Genomic DNA, 27,560 nt, shown 5'->3' with positions numbered 1-27,560 from the left:
TGCAAAATAACCTAAACGTGAGACTTCTCAAGAAGTCAGCTATGACAAGACTTCTCAAGAACCTTTGTTCGTTTAATTTCAATAAAATTTCATTTCTCCAAGTTTAAAATGAATGTTTACAATTTTCTTGTTAATTCACCTGTATTTGTCAATATTCGGGTTATTAGATAAAATTTATAATTTAATTGTTTATAATTGTGAGGTTAGTAATATTCATGTTTATTTATGATTCAGCTACATTAAAGACTTATTCACCTTTCTAGTCCTAAAATTTTTGAGGCTTGCTTACAAGAAATACTATCAACTAAATCGATCAAATGAATTGTCAACTTACAGCGGCAGTGAAACATGAAGAAATTCAAAGGACATTATTCATGATGCACAAAGAAAAAGCACTGGGATGGCAGCTTTATTTTTCAACATTTTTGGCACATAAAGGCATACTCTATTGAATTAGTAAATACATTCATGCATATATAAAAGATAGAAGCTAGGTTGAACACAAAAAAATATTTGATTGATCCCTAAAACGAAATGACCAACTAAGATGACAAAATTAAGACCGATTAGTCTTTTTAATGTGTGATACAAGAATATTTGAAAGGTTATGTGCCAAATACTTAAGCACTGTCTACTGATGTTAATATCGGGAACCCAATCATCATTTTTGGCAGGACGGTTGATTTCAGATAATATATTGATAGCACATTAAATGTGCCAGGGCTAAGGAAAAATAATTCACGTCAGAATCAATATATGACAGTAAAAACAGACATGGGTAATGCTTATGATATGATTGAAAGAGCGTTCATTCAGACATTCTTTGAAACGATGGAGTTTGCACTGCAATAGATTTTGTGGATGATAGAACGAACGCATTGGCAAATTTAAGGAAACACCAACCCACATAGGGGAATAAGACAAGCAGATCCCTCATCATTCTAAAATTTTATTATGTATATAAATAATGATCTCAAATATACGGAAAGCAGAAAGAGCAAAAAAGATTAACAGGTTTTAAGGTGGCAAGAGGGTGCCCCTCGATATGTCATATACTATTTGCATAGGACATCTTTTTCTGCAAAGCAAAGAAATAGGAATGTGAGACTATTCTAAGAAAAATTAAAGAAGTATGAATCGGTGTCTGATCAATAAACTAATTTTATCAAATCTGCTCTACCATTCTGGCACATGATTCATGGGGCTACTCATAAAGAAATGCATGACATAATAGAGAGTCGAACAGTAGGAGAAATTGGCAGATAACTAGGGATCCCATAAAATTTGGGGGATCAAAAATGCAAATTTTTGGTTTTTTACAGGAAAGATTTCTTGGTCAAGTAAATGGATGAACGATTAATTTCCTAACAAAAAGGAGGTAAATAGGTATTTATCAAATCAGTTGCAACGGCGTTACCGAATCATATGTCTTGTTTTCGGCTTTCCGTGTGATGACAAAATTAACAAGCATAGTATCTCAATTCTGGTGGAGCTCAAAGAGAAATGGAAAAGCTATGTAAAACTAAAGAAGAGTGAAGACTAGGTTTCATAGCTTTGACAGAACTTAATACACCTATACTAGGAAAACAATTTTGGAGATTATTTGAGAAATCAATTCATTATTTGCTCGAGTTTTCAAACAAATGTATTACAAAATACGAATTCTCTAGAACCAATAAGATTATACTCGTCGTCATACAATTGCGTAATATTGTATCAGCTAGTTTCTGGTTAACAAATGACTAATCAAAGGGTGAAAAGAAGATCATCTATTTCAGTATGGAATAACTCTGGATCCCATCCAATCGTCGGAGACCAGTAAAAAAAAAAATCACACATCTTTTATCCTACTCTTACGTAATCAGCTCATTGACCCAGCAAGAATGTAAGGCAAAACTCTAGTGATCCATGCTTTCACTACAAAAAAATTGGGTTTTAATAGCAGGACAACATAGCGTTTTTTTCGATTGTGCTATGGTTGACATATCTCTAGTTTTAACATAGCGTTTGTATATTCGGAAACGCTACGATAGAGTGGTATATTTAAAAAGGCTAATAATAGCTTATGGTTTAATAGCAAAACATAACGAAACGTTACGATAGCTTATTGTTTAATAGCAAAACATAACAAAACGTTATGTTTGCCTTTTTAAATCTCTAAACCCTAAACAAGTTTTTAAACCCTGAACTCTAACAACAAATCTGAACTCAAATATTTTAACACCAAAACTTAAATTTAACTTCGAATTTTAAATATCAACTCAAAAATTAATCTTTTTCAAGAACTGATCTCAAATCTTAAATCAATACCCACAAAACTCTAACCCTCAAACCCTATACTTTAAACCCTTATTCTAAATTCCAAACTTTAAATTTAGACTTTAAATTAAAAAAAATCAAATTTTATGAATCGAATTTTAAATTATAAGTCATAAAAATATTAAATTTATTTACATATGTACTTTACACTAAATATATATAAATATTAAATTTATTTACATATGTACTTTATAAAATGCATTTTTATGAATTTTTAATATAAAATGAAATATAGTCGCTTTGTTAATGTTATATATCATTAACTTTATAAATGTAAATGATAATTTAGTTTTATATAAGTAAAATCAGATAAAGATAAAATTATAATTCCTAAAATAACTATTAAATAAAAACAGTTTTTGATGATTAATTTTCAACCATTGATTGCTTTTAATCTAATGGTTACAAATCAATTTTAGTCAATCCTCGTCATTCCTCCTTATTGGTCAAACTATCAAAATAAGGATTACAATTTGTGGCCATCGATTGTTTTTGATCTTGTGGCCTAAGATCAAACTTCTCTCTTACGATACTTTTTTTTTATCAACTCTTTTCTTACGATTAACAGAGTCTTCTCTTCTCCTTCCCTAGAGAGTCAAGTCTCCACTCCAGTCTTATTCTCTGGTTCATCCTCCCCGTAGCTTTGTCATTCACAACAGCGAACATACCAAGAGTCGCAAAGAACCCTAGACAGCCACACAAACCAACGTTTCTGACGGTATCAGCATCTGTGTGCTGCTGACGCTTCCCCTGCAGATCCAATCTCTCCAGATCCTTTCTCTTCCAGAGAAACAGATCCAATCTCTCTAGATCCTTTCTCTTCAAGAGATTCAGAGATGGCAAGTGACAAACAGAGATGGCGGAGCAGCGCCGGTGCAGCGCCTGTGGCAAGGTGGAAGATGAAGGAGAACGTGTAGCAGCGCTAGTGGCAAGGCAGACCACCAGAGGAGACAGAGGAAAAGGCTGACGGCGGTTACCCGAGCTTCTCTCCGCTGAGACGGAGAAGAGAGAGGAAGAGGAAGACAGTGTTGGCAGATCCCGAGCTTCTCCCTCCTGCGTCTCCGCTCATTCTCTCCGACGCTGCTGCTGCCGCTGCTCACCCTGCGGCTTTGACGGAGAAGACAATACGATGCGGCTGGGAAGTTTGGATCTAGTTTTTTTTGGTTTAGTTTCTTTTTTTAATTTGGGTTTAGTTTATTTTTTTAATTTGGGTTAGTTTTTTTGTAATTCAATTTTAATAAATAAATTAATTTTAATTTATAAATCAATTTAATATATCAATTGCAATTTTGATATATAATTTTCCAAATTTTTATTTATATATATATTTTTTAATTTTTAATAATATATATAATAACAAAAAAGAAACGCTATTAAAAAATATTTAATTGCATACAAAAAAACGTTATCGTATATAACATAAAGATAGCAGTGCAAAAAAATGATATCTAAAATGCTTGACCTACTATGACGGGCGATGATACAACGCTTCATAAACCGCTATCGTATCGTTAGATAGCGTTTTGAACCTTCGGATGTGAAAATCATCAAGACCATATCACTATACAAATTCCTTACATCATATGAAGATGGATAGTATTTCATAAAATCAAGAAAGTATACGGTCAAGTCTCATTATCACATTGAGCATATGTACCAGATCAATTTAAAAATGATCCGTTTTATCGTCCAGTTGTCAAATCTTTACATGCCTTCTTTTGGAATATTAGATGTATACTAAAATTAAAATATTTCTTAAGGCAAATCACCTCAGATTTTTAGCAATGAATAAAAACCTTAAAATCGAGAAGATAAATGGCAACACACAGTGTGCACGATGTGGAGTAGATGAGGAAAAAACTAATCATGTCCTTTTCAAATGTCCATCAGCGAACACAAGTATGAGCTTTGTCAAAAAATTCCAACAAATTCGGACAGATTCATTCGCTTTCGTTCTTTCAGTAATATGACTATTTTGGAGCATTTCATCACACTTGGATGATCAACATTTTGCATGAATTTATGGTATATTTGGGAGGGTATAAATTTAAACTAGATAACAACGTCGACATAAATCCCTGAGACACAAAGTAATTAGTACAGACAAAATCAACATTATGGAATGAAGAACATATAGGGGCATTCCAGAGAAAAATACAATCACATGACATGTGGAGGAGAAAACACGAGTACAAAAATTTAGAATCAAGTGTTTACGGATGGGTCATGGAAAGAAAATGGACAGTTTTCATGACAAGGATGGTACATCATGCTCGAAGGTTTGGAGGTTTTGAAGGGGGTAAGGAATACATGATCTACCCTCACACATTTGCATTCAGAATTTGAAGCTCACATTTGGGAAATAGAATGGAGGATAACTTTCCGACAACTACACGTAAATTTTTTGGCAAATTGTTTGAATTGGTGAAGATGATTTCAAGTAATGTTATGTGCATATATATGAAGAAATTTTGAAGATGCAATGATCGTTTCAGCACATTCGGCATCACACATGTGCCCCAGACTCAAAATACAAGGACATACAATCTTGCACGAAGTGATCGAAAGTCCACATAGACACATAATTCTGTACTGCAATTCTTCAATGTCTTCTTCATTGTTATGAAACTAATGGGTTATGATGTGGCATATGCCAATCAGTGATATGTGAGCTATGGAAAACAAAGAACAAAAGGAATCACAACCGCTTCAAGCTCTGAAACTCATTAGTACGCTTACAGCCATGTATAAGATCAACTAGTCCATCTGCTACCCTTAGAGCGTTGCATATTAGAAAGTTAAACTATCACGTTATTTAAATTTGAACATATCAAATAATTTCTAGTGATAGAATTGAAATATATCAGATAAAATACTAGCCTCGCTTACTGAAAAAAGGATTTGCCAATCCAAAAAACAACTAAACTAGCTAATCAGATCCAACCTATGTGGAATAATAATACATACAGATAAATGTGAAGCGAACACAATCCAGTAATACAATTACACATAAATTACGTACTTATTTAAGTCTTCCTTGAAAATTTAAGAGAGGCTTGTTCGTTTGTCCATGGATAAAGATGAGAATTGATGTTCGTTTAGTGTTAAAATGAGCATCATCCAAATGATCAATTCAGATGAGTTAAAATTGTAGCCTAAAAATGAGACTCATCCAAATGGTTTATCCAGATGAGTTTAATTGGTGAATATAATGAGAGATGAACCTTTCCAAAATAACAAATGACAAATTTAGCCTTATTCTAATAAATATTTATATTCAAGTTTAGACAAACAAATGATTATGATATAGATTCTCAAGAAACTTTAAAAATTATATGTTTTCTCCAAAATTGCAAAAAAATATTTTTCGCCAAAACAAAAAAAATACATTTTTATGTCAAAACCACAAATACATATTTTTCACCAAAACGTAAAAAAACATTTCTCCGCCAAAACCACAAAAATGCATTTTCCACTAAAATCGCAAAAACGCATTTTTCGCAAAATCCAAAAAGTGAACTTCCCGCACGAAAATGCACATTCCCGTCAAAACCGCAAAATAAAGTTTCCCACCAAAACCGAAAAATGTATTTTTTGTCGCCAAGAAAGCAAAAACGGTTTTTTCTCGCTAAAACCAAAAAATTAAATTTTCTCGCCAAAACCGCAAAAATGTATTTTGCACCAAAACCGCAAAAACGCATTTCTCGCCAAAACCACATAAACTTTTTCCCGTCAAAACCACGAAAAAGCACTTCCCGCCAAAACCAAAGAACCCATTTTCCCGCTATACCCACTCAAAAAAAAAAATTCTAGCTGAAACGGAAAAAATGATTTTTACGCAAAAACCGGAAAAACACACTTTCTCGCCAAAGCGCAAAAAGTACATTTTCCACCAAAACCACAAGATAACACTTCCTCGCTAAAACCTCAAAAATCATAGTTTCTCACTAAAATCACAAAAATTAATTTTCCTTTAAAAAAACAAAATTATATCTCCTGCCAAAACCATATTTAAAATAATTACATTTTAGATAATTAATAAAAATTAACACAGGTAAACAAAGCTAAAATATGATTAAATAAAAAAAAGATATATAAGTCATTTGTTTACCAAATTCATCTAGATAAAAATAGAAACGAACAGAAAAACAGAAGTTCATTTCGATGATCCATCTAGATGAACCATCTTGATGGAGAAACGAACAGTGCCGGATAACATTTAGATGAATCATTTGGACGGATCTTATAAATGGCATCTCAATGAAGATGACACATGGACAAACAAACATTACCAAATTATAAATATACTCAACAACCATTTTATTACTTCATTCTGATTAAGCTCTCTTCAAGTTTTCTGAAGTCTATCAAAGTCATATCGTTGACCTGCAAAGAAAACAAGCCATATGCACTCTCAAACATATTAATAATTTTATGCAGTATACAACAGTAATACATACGAAGATATGAGAATTATATTCCATTTAAAAACATGGCATGAAGACATTTCCTTTGAGGATGGCCCAAATACAAAATAAAACAAAATTGAAGTTTGATTTGTCATTTATAACTGGGTATTTTACTATACACACACACAAAACAAATATGAACATATATAGTAGTTATCATTTCTTCTTTTCATATATTTGATGCTCAAGAAGAAGGCGAGATATATATATATATATATAATTTTTTTTTTCTTATAACGTTTACAGTCTGATTGATGGCTTCCAATCTGGATACATACGTACTAGGGCCTAGCTCGTGTTTTCGCATGTTAGTAATTACTATGATGAACTCAACACAACTTGTTATAAAATTGAGCTAAAATGTTTAAATAAATCACAAAATTTAGTGTTTAATTTGATCATCTTTTTTTTATAAACTGTAAACAAGAAAACCAAACATGAACGGAATGGATACAATTCACTTTGTATAGTAAAAATATTCGGTATAACCTAAAAATGTTCACTAAATTTTTTTCTATCGTAACATACAAATGCAAACACAAATGAACGTAGCTGGATTAAGTAAGACTAGAGTAAGATAAGTTTACCTCAGCTTGTATGGTGTAAATAACCCTGTCATCAACAATAGAGTAGATGGCGTTAAGAAGGCAGAGACCATTTTCACTAAGTACTTGAAGAACACTAGAAAGCCGTGGTTGGCCACCACAGCAGCGGCTGCTAAATACTATTTCCAGACCCGCCAAACAGTGACGAACCACCACATGATTCATCATCTTCATCTCATCCTTAGAATCATCAGAGAAGCTTCCTCTAGAGAGTAACATGAGCTCATCTCTCTTCGAACTCAGCTCCTTGATCTTCTTATGCAGATACGTTATGTAGTTCGCAGCCTCATTCACTTGATCAGATGTGGAACGCTTACTCTAAGCAAAAAAAGAAACCAAGAAATTAATAGATCTAGTATTAGGAATCTCTTAAGAAAACCACTATAGTGAAGTCAAAAGCACAAAGTCAAAACACTTGCGATGATCTCTTTTCATTTTCTTACATGGAAGACCAAGTCAAATGACAAAGACTACGTACAGATCTAAGGTAATAATAAAGAATAAAAATCAGGATTAGGGTTATAAGAACTGGGTAGTGACCTGAATGAAGTGATGAGGGAGAAGGGAACGAAGGGAAGCATAAAGAGAAGCCATTTCTTGTCTTCTTTGTCTCTCGATTTCTCTATGCATCATCTTCTCCATGTCGTTATTATCAGTACTTACTCTCAGTTTCGTACACCGTCTTCTCCTCTCCCGACAATCGTCCATCTAATAGCTTTGGTGGTCCTAATTGATAGAATATTGCTTTAAGAGATTGTCTTTTGATGATTCTGAAACGGCAAGATCTGATCTCCTGGGATTTTGTGATATGGCATTCGATTACACTTTGGAAGAACAAGGTCAGAGCTTTGTTGTAAAGTTGAAAATTATTGTGGTCTTGAGGATTGAGCAAAATAATTAAAGAAAATGTTGTTTGATAATACTATTTAATTGGAGAAGAAGATGCGTTAGTTAGACGTATCAGGAAATCAAAAAAGTATTAAAAGGAGAATAAGAGCCTCGTATAAGCCGTCCACGTGAGATGGAAAAATCATCCAATCAGGAAAGTCTGTTTTTGACACGTCACCATAATTAAAATCGAGCGGATTTTCGTACGGGCTTTATTAAAATTATATCAATCGGCTCACAACAGCTCATGTAGAGAACCTGTTTAGTTTTCACGCTTTCGAGAGTATCTTCTCCTCTTACTCTTCCGCTTCATCTTCTCCAATGTCTAAAATTTTTCTGTGTAACCTCTTTTTTTTCTTTTTGGTAAAATGTTAAAATTATTATACCAAGGTTTTTGTTTTTTTACAGAATAACACAGAAACAGAATAGCAGAGATGCATAAATTGAAACTAAATAGAGCACCTAAAGCAGATGAACTTTAAGAAAAGAAGACGGGATCCAGAAAGAGACCGACATTAACGCTGCAGTGACGGACCTTTGCAGAGACATGAGCGGATCGAGCTCCCAGTTGCCGCGAGCCGGAGAGAAAGGCGCCCTCATACCTTGAAGCACCGGGTCCTACAGCTTCCAAGAAGCCCTCAGATCAACACCTACACAAAGAATCAAACGTCTCGCATCCGCAAGCCCATCCAATATCACACCACCGGAAGCACGAGAAGGAGTCCACAACCGGCGATGCCGTCGTTCGGGATAAGAGTCCGGAGATTGCTGCCTCCATCCTCTCAGACCCGGGACCGTATACACCCTTTTAACCCACCACCCATATAGAGCAATGAGACAGGTCAGGCACACCTCCTCCGGAGTTGTAACCATCGAACTAGCAAGAAGAAAATCATGAGCAAAGCTAACACCTTTCCACTCTCCACGGACCCAAGCCGCTTTCATAGAAACACAACCGCTAAAAGGTGACGAAAGAATAGAGAACCGATGACAAGGAGCGCCACACCATGGAACCAACTCCAACTTCGGGGAGACCCAAGAACCACACACGCCGAGAGGATCTCGACAAACGAGGGAGACGTCACCACCACGCGTCGCCACAAGAGAGAACCGGAAAGGAAGGACGACGACCAACCCCCGATCTCACCACGCGCTTTCTCTAGAGACCACCAGAGAACACAAAGAGGAGTAGAGAAGCTTGAGATCCACAGATCCACAAACGCCAAGCCCACAGGAAACCCACCACAGCGAAGCCAACAACCACGCTCCACCGCCAGCGAGACCAAGTGAACTTATCCCACGTCTCACGCGCCACCGTCTCGATGAGATCTAGTCAGAGAAAGGAAAAAGTCTCCGAACAAAGATCCCACGACAAACCAGATAAAACACGAGGGGAGCGGAGACCGTCCTCAAGCCCTCCAAAATCCACCACGCACAGACCGGATCTGCACCAGGAACCGCCAGATCTGAAACGGAGACACCTCAGACCAAACCCAACCCTAGCCGCAAAGAGAAAGAAAAGACCACAGAGATGAACAGAGAAGCGGAAAAGGAAAAAGAAACACAGTGGGGACCACCGGCGACCGCCTCGAAAGGACACGGCAGTCGCCGGAGGAGAGCTGCGGCCAATTTGAGCTTTTCTGGTGAGAGGCGAGAGAGAAATAAAGAGAGAGAAAAAATCTCTTTCTTATCCTTCACGGACTTTTTTTGTGTAACCTTCATAATCAATGATTATCTTAAAACCATTCTTGAATGTTCCTTTCCCCTTCCACTTGATCCTTCTCCTATATAAATTTCTATGACTAAACCTTAATCCATCCAAATCAAAACCTACTCTGAAGAAGCTACATCCATGCCCATTCGCCTTCTATTTCAACGACGTCTCTACAGTCTCGACCAGAACCAGCTAAGTTAGAGCTTCGATTTCAGTTAGTCCATTTCTGGGAGGCAAGAAACATTGCTAAGGGTGAAACCTTATTGGGTTAGAGCCCCTCATTGAAAAATCAACCAATTACATTTCTCAAATCAGCCATGTCATTTAGGTAAACATTAAAACAATTTCAATTTGATTGCTGTATTTTTCTGTGTGATAACTCAAACGATTCCTCTTTCTTGCTCTGCGAAACGTATTTTCAATAAATCTCTCCTTTTTTTTGGCCAAGCATGATCCTATATTAATCAGAACTTCTTTATCAGAATAATTTTCCAAGCAATCGAATTGAAAAAGGTATTACGTCTTTTTCTCTAGGTCTATTTTGTTTGTTTTGCAGAGACTGCCTTCCTAACAAACGTAATAATTTAGCTTCTCCTTTCTATCCAACGTAACTATATGAAACGATTGTCAGTCTGTTTTCATTTTTAAGTCGTGCGTCTAAGCTACTTTGAACTATAAATTTTATTGGATCATGATTGGTGAAGAGCAAGAGAAGTTAGATCTTTTTCATCGTCACTGTCAGGATGAAGATCCAGCCGGAGTCAACATGCAACCAATGCTCAATCTGCCCTCAAGCGTCTATTTCATCATCGGCTGTTTACTAATGGGTTTAGTTGTTCAATCTCCGAGAAACCATTCCTCGATGTGACGGAGTTCGAGCCAGTTTTTGTTTGTTTTGTGAAGATGGTTCAGAACTTCGTATAGGAGAACTCCCCGATAGGGAAACCAAATGTGGCTGCTACCGCTGCACGATAGCTCCTCCGACAATGAATTAGATATGTTCGGTGGTTCATCTCAAATATGATTTTCGACATTGGTACTCACTGTGACGCATCCAATCATACCTTTTACTCTAACCTCTTGCTCTTTCCCTTGTGTAGTATATTAACCAAATTGTAATCTCTATCTTATCAGAGTTAGATTCCATGCGCGAGGGTACGGAGAGGAACATCTTAGCCGACGCGTCGAAGGTAGTAAAGAAGAACAAATCAGTGAAATGAAAAGACGATATGATTCTTAAGTCTGCAAGTCGTGATGGGAAAGTCTCCTTCTTTCCTAGCTGGTAAACATTTCTCTTCTCAAACCTACTCTTCACCAAATCTATGTGACTGATGAACTAAGACTTGCTAATTTTCAGGTGAATGAGTACAATTTTGTTTGACTTAATTTATCTTTCTTAGGCTCTTAGCCAGAGTAGAACTGTGCTTTAGAGTCACGTGTATGCTTCAGATTTGTTTTCCTCTTGAAATTTTATCATAGAGTAGCTTTTTGGTTGCAAAAACTCATTTCTGATATAGAATTGTACATGTTTATTGGATTTTAGGTAAGTGACAAGTTCTTAGAGGGATATATCCCACTCTCTCTGTGCATGATTGGCTTACTTTGGTTTAGAGACTCTATCTCGGTTCCATAGAAATCCTATTCATGTAAGTTGTGCCGATCATGTGTGAATTAAAATCTCTGTCTGCTCCATAAGTGTTTAATAGGTTTGGATCTTAAATAATTTGCAGTGTGTCCAATAGCTTCCAGAACATTCTTGAGTTGTCGTTTTTCTCATTTGCAGGGATCAATTCCTTATGTCATGTTTTTGAACATCACTGTGAACGATGAGTTTTAATTCGCTAGAAGTTAGTTTGACCTACTTCCATTAACTTCTTAGCAATCATGAATATGTCAGTATCCCCTGTTGTAGATATAGGCTGCCACTGGAGGTGGAAATTTGGGAGTGACATACACTTAAATGTTATCCTCTCATTGGGTTATATATATATGCATAATGTAACTAATGAGTTTCCACCGGCTAATTGGATACAGGGTGCTAGCTCTCTGTTGCGTGCATGATGCAGAAGCCAAGCTGGTGCTGCTACGAAAATTGATTGATCATTCAGTACCTCACCTGGTTGGGAGTCAAAAAATCTGCGAAGCTAATAAAAAATAAATTAACAAGAGTGTGTAATACCAAGCTAACAACTTAATTTACACAGTCAGGACATCAATGTTTACAGTCGTATTCGCGTACTCATTATTCTTTCTTTTATATTTCATTTCTTTTAAATAATTATAAAAATTAAGATAGATCCAGACCAATGTATTTTTTTACTGGTATTAGATGACTCTACCTTTCCACCTTTCCGTTTGGTTGAGTGTTTTGTTCTAGGAACGATGATATTCGTTCTGAAGTTTTAATCATCACTTATTTACAGTTTACAGTTTACTACTTCAAAAGTTTACTACTTCAAAAGTTTACTACTTCAAAAGCTCACGTTAATAGTTTATAGGATTGGCCTAGGTAGTTAAGTTTTTATTTATTTGGGCTACCACGATGACTGCTTCTAAGCATCATAGTCTACATGAAACGTTTATTCAAACATATGTAAAATCATAACTAATTTAGTGGAACATATCCTTGATTATACTGTAATTTCGTTTGCTTATCAATCAACACGAGAAAGAAAAACGCATAAGTAGCTCAAAATATTTATGTTCACATACAATGTAGCTTCCATATATTCATTTTGCTATTTTCAAATTTATTTTATTTTAATATATCATTACAATATATTAGACACACAGTTACATGTAATGATGCCTTACGAAAGAATATCAGAATAAACATTAAAACCTCTTCACGTAGTAGGCATTTCTCAAGTAATTTGTCTCAGATTTCTCCCTTGCCCTCTCATTAACATCAAACCTCGTATATTTTTTTACATTGCTGATGCAGAGAATAAAGACAAGGAATAAGCTTACACGTATTTTTTTCAAATAAGCATATGAAAAGTAAGTATGTTTCCAGAGGTCTGAAATCAAGTACTCGCCTAACTCGAACCATCATAAATTTTCCTTTTATGTCTACGAAGTATTCCATATGGGTACGATCTTCTACACTCGACAAGCGAACATACCTTCGTGTGTATTACTTTTAACTTTTTGAAAAATGCTTGGTCGCTAGGTTTAGTATTAATTTGAAGGTTTTTTAGATTTCTTAATGTTAGTTTCATACCCAATGTTATTTTTAAAGTTATATTGCCGGCATGCGTTCTTATGATTTTTTTGCTTCTCTAAATAAAACCACAAACCCTTCAGATCAATATGTATGATTTCTTTTTCACTCTCTTTTCATATATTCAAAATTCTTTGCCTCTAAAATTTTGTCAAGATATTGAACTTACATGAAAGATGCGTTGTAAATATAGCTTATGGCCAAAGGAAATCATCAAAAAAAAACATTAATAAAAAGATAACAAGATCACTACCTACTTCCCAAGTTCAAACTTTGTAAGTTCTTTAGGGCAAATTTATCAAATGATATTGCTTATCTATATAAACTAAAAAGAAAAATACATCACCACATTATCCACCCGTAGGGCGGACACGGACCTAGTAAATTTAAAATATGTTTATTAGGGTACGACGCGGTATGAATCTGTATTAATAATTTATTTTAGTTTTTATTATACTTTTTAAACTAAAATATAGTTGACTTATATAAAAGTATTTATAATATTTTTTAATATTTATGTTAAAATTGTAGACTTTAAAATAATTACTTCTTAGCAATTTATTTGCATATATATATATATATATATATATATATATATATTGAGAACGAAAGGCTATTCTAGTACTCAAACTTGAGGTGATCTGGGTAATCAGACCGGAATAGAACAACCAATAAAACAAAGCTTTCTATACAAAGACCTCGCAGTTCTAGATAAAGAGTCAGAAATCTGATTTTGCACTCATGGAATATGAGTGATCTTAAACAACCAATAAATTTGTGTATATTTATATATGTATAAATATTCTTAAAAATATATATTTATATACTTTATAAAACATAATTTTTAATTTTAAAACATTATATATATATATATATATATATTTATTTCTGATGCATGTAAACTATTAATAAACTATTGTAAATATTAAATCATACATTTTACCTATGTTTTATTTTAATGATATAAACGATTAAGTTATATGTATAATGTTTAACTTTGATTTGTACTCGTAAATTTCTTACAATGACGTGCGATAGTTATATATATATATATATATATATACATAATTTTCTTAGATAATAGAAAAGTTAAAATGAATAAAATGAAATTAAACTATATTAAGTAACATTTTTCATCCGATGATAATATAAACGATAAGTATGACTACTTCGACTTACGTTTTCCGTATCGTTTTCGACTTGATTCTGTCACGCTTTAAAGTCCGCGATATTTTCTCGGTTTACGTGACTTGTATGGTAGGAATCGAGCAACTCTTTGAGGATAATTTTTTAGTCTCTCGAAAGTGCTGACCAAAATGTCAGAATTTTTATATAGCGCTATTACCCTTGTGTCGGGTGTTCGAGAGCTATCTCTACGAGATGGCTTAGTATGTTTAGGACGTTGAGAGTTTGTTGTGTTCAGAAACAAACTTATCGGCAGATATTACCGTTTTTGACTCTTCGCGAAGGATACGTGTTTGAGAAGATGTTAGTGCGTATAACTGTTTGGTCTTCCAATAAGGTGTTTTTATCGAGGAAGGTATTTTTGTCGAAAAACGTTATTCTTCAAGCGTCTGCGACGTCTCGCGATACTGAAAGTTGGTTTTTCTTTTGCATGCCGCGTTTTCGGGGTTGAAATGTTTGCGGGCTTGAAGATGTTTCGCGGTGTTGCAAGAGTTTAGTCCTAACCCTACGTCGGAGAAACATTTTTGGTTTGTCTGCGGATGTTCGCAGCCAAAACTGTTATTTCTGTTCGGATGCTAATAGTTTGATTTGCGATCGAGGAATTAGGACCGAGGGGTCGCGTAAATTTGTACATGGGAAGAAGCGTTTTCCTTCATAGTGCTTTGTGAAGTTTTGGCCTTCTGAGAACTATTTCGTGCATTTTTTATGATGTTTCGTAGAGCTCTAGGAGCTTTGTTACAATTTTTTCCTTACATGCCGCGTATTATGGGTAAAACATAGCGGGTTTAAAGTGAATTTTGGAATGTATCGAACTTGTTCGATTGTCGACAAGTTTAGGTTTTCCGTTAACCGTTTGGTTGTTAGGACTGAGTTTCGTTATGAAGAATTTATCATATGATTTCCAACTGTGGGCTATACGATAATTATTCTCTTAATACTCACACGATGTTTTTAGACAAATTGTAGATTGTCGTTTAGCCGTTAAGTGATGGAGCGATGGTTTCTCAAATAGTTTGGCTTGGCGTGAAGGATGTGTTCACTCAGATAGCCAAGGACGTTGTATGTCAAGGATTAGACCATGGTACTTTCGTGTTAACATTAAGGTCATGTTAGTTTACGATCGTCCTTAAAGGGGATGCCAAATTCTGGTTTGGACCTTTACTGGAAGATGTTGGGGTCAAAAACGGTTATTTCGAAATCAACGGCTATGATTATTTCTTATTCACGGATTTCTCGCAAAACATTCACTGAAAGAAAGATCGGAAGTGAACGAACGAGCGAATCCCGCACAAAAGCAACTCGCCGGAGAGCTGAACCGTCATGCGGGTCAGCTCGCCGGCGAGCTCAACCATCACGCCGGTCAGCTCGCCGGCGAGCTGAACCGCTGTGTGGTTGCACTCGCCCGGCGAGCTCAGCCACCGCGCCGGTCAGCTCGCCGGCGAGCTGAACCGTCGCGTGGTTGTGTTCGCCGGCGAGTTCGGCCGTCACGCGAGTCGGCTCGCCTGGCAAGCTCGACCTGATCCTGGCCTGTCCGACTTGCTTCGACTCCTGTATCTTCCGTATAGCTGTGATATCCGACCTTCGGGACCATATACTTCTCGTTTCGTTTCGATTAAAGTTATTCTCGAAGTTTTATGACCAAAACTGAGAAATCGTATAAACGCCAAAAGGCCTAAGAACGGTTCGCAAGGATCCAGACTGGTCTAGAGGCCTATATACGCTCTCAGAAGGGATTCGAGCCCATAAAAGTTATGATGGCTTGTCCTAACTCGCAGAAATACGATAAATGCTAAGTTTCCAAAAATAAATGTAAAGATTCGAGGATAACTATCAAGATCGACGAAAAATGGAATATGCCCGAAAGAGATAGACTTGGGCCCGAAGGCGAAGGATGGGCCACCGACCTAGAGCAACTATATAAGGAGAGCAGGAGCAGAAGAAAAAGGGGCAGAGAATTTAGACTTAGAGAACTCCTGCTAGCTTAGAGAATTTAGGGCTTAGGTGGTTAGACTAGAACGGCAAGGCTTAGGACGTCTTGGCCGCCTCTTGTCTTGTTGTTCCGATAGTTAGCATATCTCTACTCCTCTCGGAGAAATTTTGTATTCATACTATTCAATAAAACGCCTCTGATCGATTATCTATCTTTTTATCGTTCTAAAGTGATTACGCAGAGAATTCAGACCTTCAAGGAAAAACGGGTTCACTCGGTTTTCCTCCATTATTATTGATTATAATCGACGGTGTGAATTTTGGTTCCCACAGTTTGGCGCTAGAAGGAGGGGGGGGGGGGGTTTGACGAATTCTCTAACTCAAAAATCGCTAAACGATAAAAGACACAGGATGTCCGCTCCAGCAGCTAACGATGTCGTTTCTTTCAAGGACCGGGCAACGGCCGATCAGGCCAAACCCCACAACGATCTCCTTGTCATCGAGCTGACGATCCAGGACATCGACGTAGCGAGAGTGTTGGTCGACACCGGATGCTCGGCCAATATTATCTACAAAAGCACCCTCGAAAGAATGGAGATCGATCTGTGCGCCGTTACAGAAAGACCCAGCCCGATATTCGGACTCTCGGGAAATGCTACTATGACTCTTGGCTCGATCGACCTGGTTGTTAAAGCCGGGAGCGTCACCAAAGTCACGGAATTCTTAGTCATCGACCGCCCAACATCGTACAACGCGATCGTCGGTACTCCACGACTGAATTCCATGCGAGCGATCCCTTCGACATTCCATCTGTGCCTTAAGTTTCCAACCCCTCGTGGAGTCGAAACTATACAAGGAGACCGCAGGATGTCGCAAGTATGTTTCGCCGCCGAGTTAAAAAGAAAGAACTTGGCGATCGAAACTTCCCATAAAAAGAAAAGAAAGCTGACTCTCGATGAGAACGCCCCAGAACGAGACTCGGAAGTCTTTTGGCAATCTCAAAGGGCCGAAGCCCTAGAAGGGAAGCGCGAACCAACTTGCGAACCGGTAATTTCGATCTGCCTCGACGAATCCTCTCCGGAACGATGCATCGAGATTGGAGCCAACCTCCGCGAGCCACTAAAGACAGAGCTCATCGCCTGTCTCAAAAAGAACCTCAATCCGTTCGCTTGGGCCGCAGAAGAAATGCCAGGGATTGATATCAGCATAATGTGTCATGAGCTTAACATCGATCCGACCTACAGACCCGTCAAACAAAAAGGCGGAAGCTAGGACCGGAGCATGCCACCGCGGTAAATGAGGAAGTCGAAAGACTCCTGAAGGTCGGATCAATAACAGAAGTTCGGTATCCAGACTGGCTCGCTAACCCGGTCGTGGTCAAAAAGAAAAACGGCAAATGGCGAGTATGCGTCGATTTCACCGATCTTAACAAGGCCTGTCCAAAGGATTGCTTCCCACTACCGCACATCGACCGACTGGTCGAAGCAACAGCAGGGAACAAACTCTTATCATTTATGGATGCCTTCTCCGAGTACAATCAGATCATGATGAATCCCGACGATCGTGAGAAAACTGCGTTCATCACCAATCGGGAAACATATTGCTACAAAGTAATGCCTTTCGGTCTCAAGAATGCGGGCGCCACTTGCCAGCGACTTGTCAATCAAATTTTCTCCGAACAGCTCGTCAAGACTATGGAGGTATATATCGATGACATGCTCATAAAGTCTCTTGACTAGCACAACCACGTCTCCCATTTGGAGGAGTGCTTTGCAAAACTTAATGCCCACAACATGAAACTGAACCCTGCAAAGTGTAGATTCGCGGTGGCATCAGGAGAATTTCCCGGGTACCTAGTCACGTGTCGTGGGATCGAAGCCAATCCTAAGCAGATAAACGCGTTAATAGAGATGGTCTCGCCAAGGACGAAACGGGAAGTCCAAAGGCTAACCGGAAGAGTCGCGGCCTTGACCCGTTTCATCTCGCACTCGACGGATAAGTGTCTTCCTTTCTACGACACGCCGAAAGGGAATAAGAAGTTCGAATGGTCGGAGGAATGTGAGAAAGCTTTCCAACAGCTAAAACGTTACCTAGCCACTCCTCCCGTCCTCGCAAAACCAGTGGAGGGGAGAACCCTTGTTCCTGTACATCGCAGTCTCCACAACAGCGGTAAGCGGCGTTTTGATTAGAGAGGAATGCGGTGAGCAAAAACCAATCTTCTACATAAGCAAAACGTTACTGGACGCTGAGACCCGGTATCTCCTGATGGAGAAACTAGCATTCGCAGTTATGACATCGGCAAGGAAACTCCGGCCGTACTTTCAGTCGCATACCATAATAATCCTCACCACCTTCCCCCTGCGAACGATCTTGCACAGTCCGAGTCAGTCAGGATGACTCGCAAAATGGGCAATCGAACTAAGCGAGTACGACGTGGAGTACCGCCCAAGAACCTGCCCAAAATCTCAAATACTAGCAGACTTCTTGGTAGAATTGCCCACGGGGGATATGACAAACACGGAACCAGACTCAACCTGGATCCTTCACGTCGACAGATCATCGTCCAAACAAGGATCCGGGATCGGAATCCGGCTCACGTCTTCGATCGGCGAAGTCTTGGAACAATCGTTCCGATTGGAATTCCATCCGTCGAACAACGAGGCCGAATATGAAGCACTCGTCGCAGGATTACGATTAGCCCATGGGCTTAAGATCCGCAACATACACGCTTACTGTGACTCTCAGTTAGTCACAAATTAGTACAGCGGAGAATACGAAGTGAGGGACGAAAGAATGGATGCATATCTAAAACTCATCCAAGACCTCTCCCGAAACTTCAACCACTTCGCCCTCACTAGGATTCCTCGCTCGGAAAACACTCAGGCGGATGCCTTGGCCGCACTCGCATCAAGTTCGGATTATGAACTAAGACGAGTAATCCTCGTCGAGTTCATCGAACACCCAAGCATCGGACCAGTGGTCACCAATCTGATTCGAGCACAAATCGAAAATGCGGACGAAGTCGAAGACCCACAGGAGAAAATGTGGATCAGTAGGAATACGGCTGCGACAGCCCATGGCTAGAGCCAATCTGAGCATACATAATCAACGGAACGCTTCCCACTGAGAAATGGGCGGCCCGCAAAATCAAGACCCAGGCCGCGCGATATGTAACGGTAGAAGGAGAAATCTACAAATGGAGATTCTCCGCCCACTCATGACCTGCGCCGAAGGCGAAAAAGCAAGAGGAGTAATGGAGGAGGTTCATTCCGGATCATGTGGGAACCACTCCGGCGGAAGATCTCTTGCCGTAAAAATAAAACGCCATGGTTATTACTGGCCAACTATGATCAAAGACTGCGAGAAAATCGCACGGAAGTGCGAAAAATGCCAAAGGCACGCGCCGACAATCCATCAACCCGCGGAAGTCCTCTCGTCCATCTCGTCTCCGTATCCCTTCATGCGATGGTCCATGGATATCGTCGGGCCATTACACAACTCGAAGCAGAAACGCTTCCTCCTGGTCCTCACGGATTTCTTCTCAAAGTGGGTAGAGGCAGATTCCTACGCAAGTATCAAAGACGTACAAGTCGAGAACTTCGTATGGAAGAACATCATCACCAGACACGGGGTCCCTTACGAAATCATGACGGACAACGGATCTCAGTTCATCTCTACCCGATTCGAAGCATTCTGCGAGAAGTGGAAGATACGACTGACCAAGTCGACTCCCAGATATCCGCAGTGCAAAGGCCAGACAGAGACCATCAACAAAACCGTCCTCGACGGGTTAAAAAAGCGCTTAGAAGCCAAAAAGGGGCGATGGGCAGAAGAGCTCGAAGGAGTTCTTTGGTCGCATCGTACGACCCCGAGACGGGCTACGGGTGAAACCCCATTCACCCTCGTTTACGGAACGGAATGTATGATCCCTGCGGAAGTAGAATTTCCCGGAGTACGGAGAAGATTCCTCCCCGAACGAGAAGATCTTAACAGCGCAATGCTGCTAGACGAACTCGATCTTATTAACGAGCGGCGAGATCATGCTCTCATACGGATCCAAAATTACTAGCACGCCACCGTAAAATACTACAACTCAACGTTCGCCATCGCAGGTTCAAAGAAGGCGACCTGGTCATGCGCAACGTCTTCCAAAACACTGCCGAACGTAACGTAGGAAAACTGGGAGCAAACTTGGAAGGCCCATACAAGGTCATAAAGGTATTCCGACCAGGATCATACCAAATCGCAAACATGCAGGACGTCAAGATCCAAAGAACCTGGAACGCGATGCATCTTAAGAAATACTACCACTAATCGTAAAGTGGATCCGAAGAACTACGAGATGGCTTGATCCCCGAAAAAAGGGTACGTAGGCAGCTCGCCCAGCGAGTTCAGCTATCCCCCATCTTAAAAAAAGGGGGGGGGGAATGGGTACGTATACTCGTATACTCCCACAACTTTCAAAAAAGTCGATCTTTTCGGAACTTTTTACAAAAAAAAAAAAATGCGACGCTCAATCGCTAAGCCCACTACCCGACAAACGGCCAGAACGGCAGTCCAGAACTCGCCCAGAACGCCTAAATCAGCTATCACGCTAAAACCAACAAACCCACGAATGCTCATAAAAAAAAGGCATCCTTGGTAAAAAGCCCGCAAGAAAAATGCGGCTCAAAACAAAAAAAAAAAGATTAACTTCTGCCACTGTGAGACGTCGCAACACGCTTGAAGTTACGGTCTTTCCAACACTTATGGAAACAACACTCTTGTTTCCAAAAATCAACATACCTCTAACGGTGAAATGCCTTTAAAATGGCATTGCTTCTTTGTTGCTGATCACAACAAACGAACCCTAACGTCCTAAACAGACACTAGCCGCCCTCGAAAGGATAGGCTCTCTTACATCCGACAAGGATACCATAGCGCGCTATACAAGAAAATCCAAAATTTTGGCCAGCACCTCCAAACAGCCTTTGGAAGTAGCTCGATTCATGCCAAGACAAGTCATATAAGCCGATAACACTTCGCGGACTTTATATCGGTATGAATCAGGTAGAAATCGCAAACATGCAAAACGAAAGCCGACGTGTCATCGCATAGCCTTAGTCCGAAAGTAAACCTAGGCCTTGCCCTAAACCCAGTCTTGCTGGATCCTGACATCTCAAAGGCATAATATCGACATCCCGATATGAGATCCCAAAACTTTTCTCTTCACTTAAGTCTATACGTTTTCACGAGTCCTCGCACAAAGCAAAAGCTGCACGCTCAACAGACTATGGATACGGTGATCGTCCGGGGGCAAGGAACGAAACGACAACTCACTCCTTCGCCCTCTAACTTCAAAAAACCCGGAGTTCTCTCGATTTATAATAAACCGAAAAGATTTTATAGATTGAGCCAAGCATAATACAAAAGGCCCAAACAAGGCCAGGGATTCAAAGCCACCAATGGCCAGTCCCGAAACATGCAAACTGTGGCCTCACAAACAGGCCGAAACAGAAAATAAAAAAAAATCCCCGAAAGGATCATTACCCTAAGCATTCCTCGGAGCACTACCTTCATCCTCAACCTCACCGCCATTGCCTCCCTCTCCCGCTCGCAACATCTCCACCTTGTTCAGCCACGGGGCCATGCCCCTCGGTCTCTTCCGAACACGGCGTGAGGGTGCACTCAAACTGCAGCTGAGAGAGGATCGAGTCGAAGTCCCCGTCGGAAGCATTCAATTCCTCCTTGCGAGACAACAGCATGGTTTCTTCGGAGTCCAGAGTCAGAACCATGTCGCCTTTAAGCAGGTGGATCTCGTTCAGGCTTCCCTCGACGCTCGCCAGAGGCAGGTCCTTCACATGGACCGCCATGAGGGAATCGAACAGAACAGCCATCCTCGTCAGGCGAGTGTGAAAATCATCCCTCGAAACGACAGTCCTCGACTCTTCTCGGTTCTGAATTTCACGTTGGAGACGACGGAGTTCGGAAGCCTTGCTCTTCTTCTCTTTCTTCAGGTTGAACAATGCACTCGCCAACTTTCCGAGGTCCCGCTCGAGATCGCTGACCCGAACCTCCAACTGAGAAAGCTCAGCAGCACGAGCGGCTTCAGTAGATTTCAACGCGGCCTCGGCTTGCTTCAACGCCTCTCGCAATTCAGCCAGGCCCCTTGTCGAACGCTCTATCTCTGATCCGCAGTCGCTGAGCATCCCGTCAATTAGGGATACAAACTATACAGGAAATAAGAGTCAGGATAATCGTAGAACAAGGTGGCTCATGCTGAAAATAGTCGAAACAAACCATGGCACGATGTTGCGACAAAGGTCCCGAGCGCTCCCCTTCCGCGCCAGCGGTACATCTCCTCTTCTTGACAGTCTCGGTCGCAACGCCAGTCCTCTTGTGGCTTTTGGTCAAAGGAGCAGCACTGGACGCGGGAAGCCCTAGGACGATCTCCTTCCTATCCAAAGGTGGAGGCATCAACTCCGTCGCCTTCTCCTCCTTAGGAGCTGGGACTGGTGTGGTCGAAGAACCCGAGGGTTGAGCCGAGACCTCCGGAACTTGAACAGGAATCACGGCCGATTCTGCGAGAGGCGTGGCATCACCAGGGGACTTGTTTCCTCCTGCCGAGGTCGACATCGCAGGCGAAGAAAGGATAGCTGGCACTTCAGGCTGAATCCGACCCCCTTCCTTCTCGACACTGCGTCTGGACAGTCTCTCTTTGAAAGAAAGAAACCCGGCGATGAAGGTTGGAGTAGCTTCGTGCATGGCCGGAGTCGGAAGTACCGAGTTGGCCTCACCCATCTCGACGTCGGATCTTTTCTTTTCACTTGGGGAGGAAGACATTCTTGATAGATTAGTTTGAAGAAAAAGAGAATGTGAGAGAAATAGATGTGTGAAGAATGAGGAGTGGTGAGTTGCTACTTATAAGGATTTGAGGGTGACGTGGCTTTCTGCAATAAATATTCTTAGCCAAAGATTTCGATTTCTAATTCATATCATTCGCCCGCAAAATCGTCTCCGAGTCTTACGGGCTGAGGGGCTAACTGTTGGGGTCAAAAACGGTTATTTCGAAATCAACGGCTATGATTATTTCTTATTCACGGATTTCTCGCAAAACATTCACTGAAAGAAAGATTGGAAGTGAACGAACGAGCGAATCCCGCACAAAAGCCACTCGCCGGAGAGCTGAACCGTCATGCGGGTCAGCTCGCCGGCGAGCTCAACCATAACGCCGGTCAGCTCGCTGGGCGAGTGCAACCACACGGCGGTCAGCTCGCCGGTCAGCTCGCCGGCGAGCTGAACCGTCGCATGGTTGTGTTCGCCGGCGAGTTCGGCCGTCACGCGAGTCGGCTCGCCCGGCGAGCTCGACCTGATCCTGGCCTGTCCGACTTACTTCGACTCCCATATCTTCTGTATAGCTGTGATATCTGACCTTCTGGACCATATACTTCTCGTTTCGTTTCGATTAAAGTTATTCTCGAAGTTTTATGACCAAAACCGAGAAATCGTATAAACGCCAAAAGGCCTAAGAACGGTCCGCAAGGATCCAGACTGGTCTAGAGGTCCATCTACGCTCTCAGAAGGGATTCGAGCCCATAAAAGTTATGATGGTTTGTCCTAACTCGCAGAAATACGACAAATGCTAAGTTTCCAACGATAAATGTAAAGATTCGAGGATAACTATCATGATCGATGAAAAATGGAATATGCCCGAAAGAGATAGACTTGGGCCCGAAGGCGAAGGATGGGCCACCGACCTAGAGCGACTATATAAGGAGAGCAGGAGCAGAAGAAAAAGGGGCCGAGAATTTAGACTTAGAGAACTCCTGCTAGCTTAGAGAACTTAGGGCTTAGGTGGTTAGACTAGAACGGCAAGGCTTAGGACGTCTTGGCCGCCTCTTGTCCTGTTGTTCCGATAGTTAGCATATCTCTACTCCTCTCGTAGAAATCTTGTATTCATACTATTCAATAAAACGCCTTTGAGCGATTATCTATCTTTTTATCGTTCTAAAGTGATTACGCAGAGAATTCGGACCTTCAAGGAAAAACGGGTTCACTCGGTTTTCCTCCATTATTATTGATTATAATCGACGGTGTGAATTTTGGTTCCCACAAAGGCGTAATTGACCGAGGGCCAAAGAGGGTTTGTCGAGATTGATAGGCTAAGTTTGCCGGAGTTATCTGTGTTAAGATGGCCGATAGTCATAGAAAACGATTCTCTGCTTTAGGTCTTAGTTATACGATGAATGTTTCGTATAATGTTACCTATAGTCTTATGAAAATTGATTTGTTTTTGTCTGAGGAAGACGTAGCCTAAGAGGTTTGATACATAACCAATGCGGAGTCAGTTGCGGGACAATTGCCTGCTCGGATGTGACCGAGAGGAACGAAACGCAGAAACCAGTGATCCGCATGGCTAAATTATGAGATCTATTAAATCGTAATGCAAAGATCTCTCTCTTTAGATTGATCATCCAAAGTCAGATTTTACAGCTTTGTATTTGCTATACGAAAAATATTTCTTCGAAAAACTGTTATGTTTACTTTTGAAATTTCTTCGTATGACTTGATCTGATTGTACGAAGGATTTTTCGCAAAAGTAATGGGCGACCGGTTTTACGAGGGTTGTAAATCGGTGATACGTATACACATGTCAAAGTAGCGTTGTTTCTGCGGGTTTTACGAGAAACATTTCTACTTTGATTTCGATTTTTGGTGAAAGTTGCTTGGAGTTACTCATGGAGTGTTACCGAAGTTTATTTCACTACGATTTAGTCGCATAACGTTTTCACAGGATTTTGAGAGGATTCTCATGACATATTCGTTTCTGGAACGAATTGGTCAACTAGCGGTAGATCTAGCCAATGATCGGGAAGGATTTATTCCCTTTAATGTGCTCGCTGCTACTTTTATTCTCAAGTTTTCTTCGTCGCAAATGTTTTCGATGCATTACCGTGACTCACTTTGTTCAACGGAGACTGAAGAAATGCTTTGATGCCTGAAGATTTGTCGTAAATTTTTTTATATGAAACTGTCTTTATAAAGCCGGAGAGGGTTTCAAGACTTTGGCTAATCGTCGAGTTTCATTTTGATATTGGTACAGGTTTTCTATACGCATGATTGCGACAAGAAATGCTGTATAGTCTTTGAGATTATGTTCATGATCATCTGGATACGTTGCTGGCGTTCAGACAAATTTTCGATTGTTGTTTACCTATTTGGGATGATTTGGTTTGACGAAAGCGTTTTCTTGACGATTTGCAAAAGTTTTTGAAGTTTGGGAGTATACGAGTATAGTATACGTACCTACTCCCTCTTTTTTCTTTACGAAAGAAAACGGTTGAACCGAAACTTTGAAGGGTTGTGTACGTTTCTTCTTCCGAGGTTTGGAATGATCGACAATCCGGGTCGATTTAAAGACGACGCTGGGACTGTGATTTGGTTGTTTCCAGGTTGACGACTTGGAATATGTCGGTTTTGAGAAAATCGCTAGAAAAGAATCAGTTTTAAGATGACGTTCATGTCTCTAGTTTTTTCTCTCTTTAGGAAGTGATCAGGATATGCGTGGCGATCGTTTCTCGAATTTTACAGAGTTTAGATTGGTTTGCAAGATCTGGCTGAACAGTTATGGAACGATATACCGAGACAGGAATAATCGCCTAAGACTTAGTTCGCTAGACTATCCACCTAGGTTTTAAGTTCCCTAAAGTTCTATGGCAGTCTCAAAGGCGTTTTTATTTCTAAGTAATTTTCTACGAAAATTCCAAGTCTGATTTCAAAAATTTCAAGTCGGAAATACCTTAGTTCTCTCGAAGATTCGGGTTAGCCTCTTCTCCGTTCTGCTTGCTCATTTGGCCTTACTCTTTTCGTGTCTGTCTGGCCTTTTCGAATAGCAAGAATATTGATTCTTCCTGGACTTCTATGCTTTCCTGGCCGCGTTTAGGCTGCTGCCAATCTACTGGTTTCCGTGATCCATGTTTCAATCTTAGTATCATTGTTTTTACGAAAATGAATAAGCATCTCGTCGAAAACTTTTTAGCGTTTAGGAATAGCCAGGGACGATCAAGAGATGCCAAGGATGATCAAGAAGACTCGCCAGGTGATGAGGTTTTGGCGGTGATGAGGTTTTGGCGACAAATCAAGGCGTGAGAGGAAGGATGGTGAGACCGTGGAGAGAGGTGGATGGGCGAATTTTGATTCTCGGATTTTGCTCCATCTCTTTCCTTATCCGAGATTCTTTTTCTACGATCGTTATTAGATTTTCGAAGGTTGTCAAATGTTGCCAACTTTAGTTTTACGAAAGTTTTTTCCGAAAAATAATATTGAGTTTAATTTTACGAAAGTTATTCCGCAGAATGTTATCGATTTTAATTTTACGAAAGTTGTTTCGTAAAATGTTGTCGAGCTTAATTTTTGCAAAGGTTATTTCGCAAGATGTTGTCGAGCATAATTTTTTACGAGATTTGTTCCATAAAGAAGTTTTCAAGTTTTGGCTGTACGAGAGCCGTGACGAGGTTAATTATTGCAACCAAGCTTAATCAGAAGTATTTCTCATATCCGTGGGATTGATCCGTGGAAGTTTCGAGTAGTTTTTTTCGAAGTAAGATTTAGGGGACAAACATCGACAACTCGCGGAATTTGTCACTATGCAAGTGATACTTGAATTCTGAAATCTTAGGCTTTAGAAAACGTTTTAGCGGTGGGGATACGATCTCCCGTTTTGCTTTATTTAGTCTTCGTCAGCAGTTTTAGGTTTCGAGTGATTCTATAGAAATCGACTTCGTTTCTCTGACAGTTATTTTTATTGCGAGAAATATTTTCCAGGGACTTTCAGACATTGATTCCGTCGTGGCCGATTTTGACCCCAACAGTTAGCCCCCAGCTCGTTAGTACCATGAGCTTCTAGCTTGAGGTTCTAGCGAGTGGCTTGGCAAGTTAGGCAAGTTAGGTAAGTTAGGCGGAATTAATGGTTGAAATGGTCTGTCGTAAGTGGTCTTCTCGCTCTTCTAAGAATGGAACGCGATAAGATTGAGGCTGCGCCTTATGACGGCTGCCTACGTACCCTTGTTGAAGGGATCAAGCCTTTCGTAGTTCGTTTTGGAGTTAAGGTTCTTATGACCTGTTTTCCAGCGAGACCTTTACGGTCTAGTATATATGTAGAGGTTATCAGGCATGTTGCTGCCGATGGCATTTTATATGGGTGTAGAGGGAAGACTACGAGTTGTCATCTCGTAATCTAACTCTGTGTG

The 27,560-nt window shown here is 40.1% G+C and overlaps 2 protein-coding genes and 1 long non-coding RNA gene across 3 annotated transcripts; 2 read left to right on the top strand and 1 right to left on the bottom strand.

Annotated features, from left to right (window-relative positions):
- Positions 1 to 6,374: 6,374 nt before the first annotated feature.
- LOC106423918 (transcription factor bHLH36-like) lies at positions 6,375 to 8,337 on the bottom strand. Its single transcript, XM_013864663.3, has 3 exons — positions 7,934 to 8,337; positions 7,376 to 7,711; positions 6,375 to 6,705 (listed from the first exon to the last, which is right to left on the bottom strand). The coding sequence occupies exons 1-3, from the start codon at positions 8,099 to 8,101 to the stop codon at positions 6,643 to 6,645; spliced, it is 567 nt and encodes a 188-aa protein (XP_013720117.2). The 5' UTR covers positions 8,102 to 8,337; the 3' UTR covers positions 6,375 to 6,642.
- A 1,737-nt stretch (positions 8,338 to 10,074) lies between these two features.
- Positions 10,075 to 12,422, top strand: LOC106423870. Its single transcript, XR_007329391.1, has 4 exons — positions 10,075 to 10,323; positions 10,738 to 11,031; positions 11,130 to 11,277; positions 11,539 to 12,422. It is a non-coding gene; the product is annotated as an uncharacterized LOC106423870 (long non-coding RNA).
- Positions 12,423 to 16,743: 4,321 nt separating this feature from the next.
- Positions 16,744 to 17,604, top strand: LOC111201728. Its single transcript, XM_048767983.1, has one exon. It carries the CDS (start codon positions 16,744 to 16,746, stop codon positions 17,602 to 17,604), a length of 861 nt encoding a protein of 286 aa, XP_048623940.1.
- The last annotated feature ends 9,956 nt before the right edge of the window (positions 17,605 to 27,560 follow it).

Source organism: Brassica napus, chromosome C9, assembly GCF_020379485.1.
Source record: "Brassica napus cultivar Da-Ae chromosome C9, Da-Ae, whole genome shotgun sequence".
Lineage (NCBI taxonomy): Eukaryota > Viridiplantae > Streptophyta > Magnoliopsida > Brassicales > Brassicaceae > Brassica > Brassica napus.
Note: the sequence above shows the minus strand (reverse complement) of the source record. Positions and strands in the feature narration are given on the sequence as shown.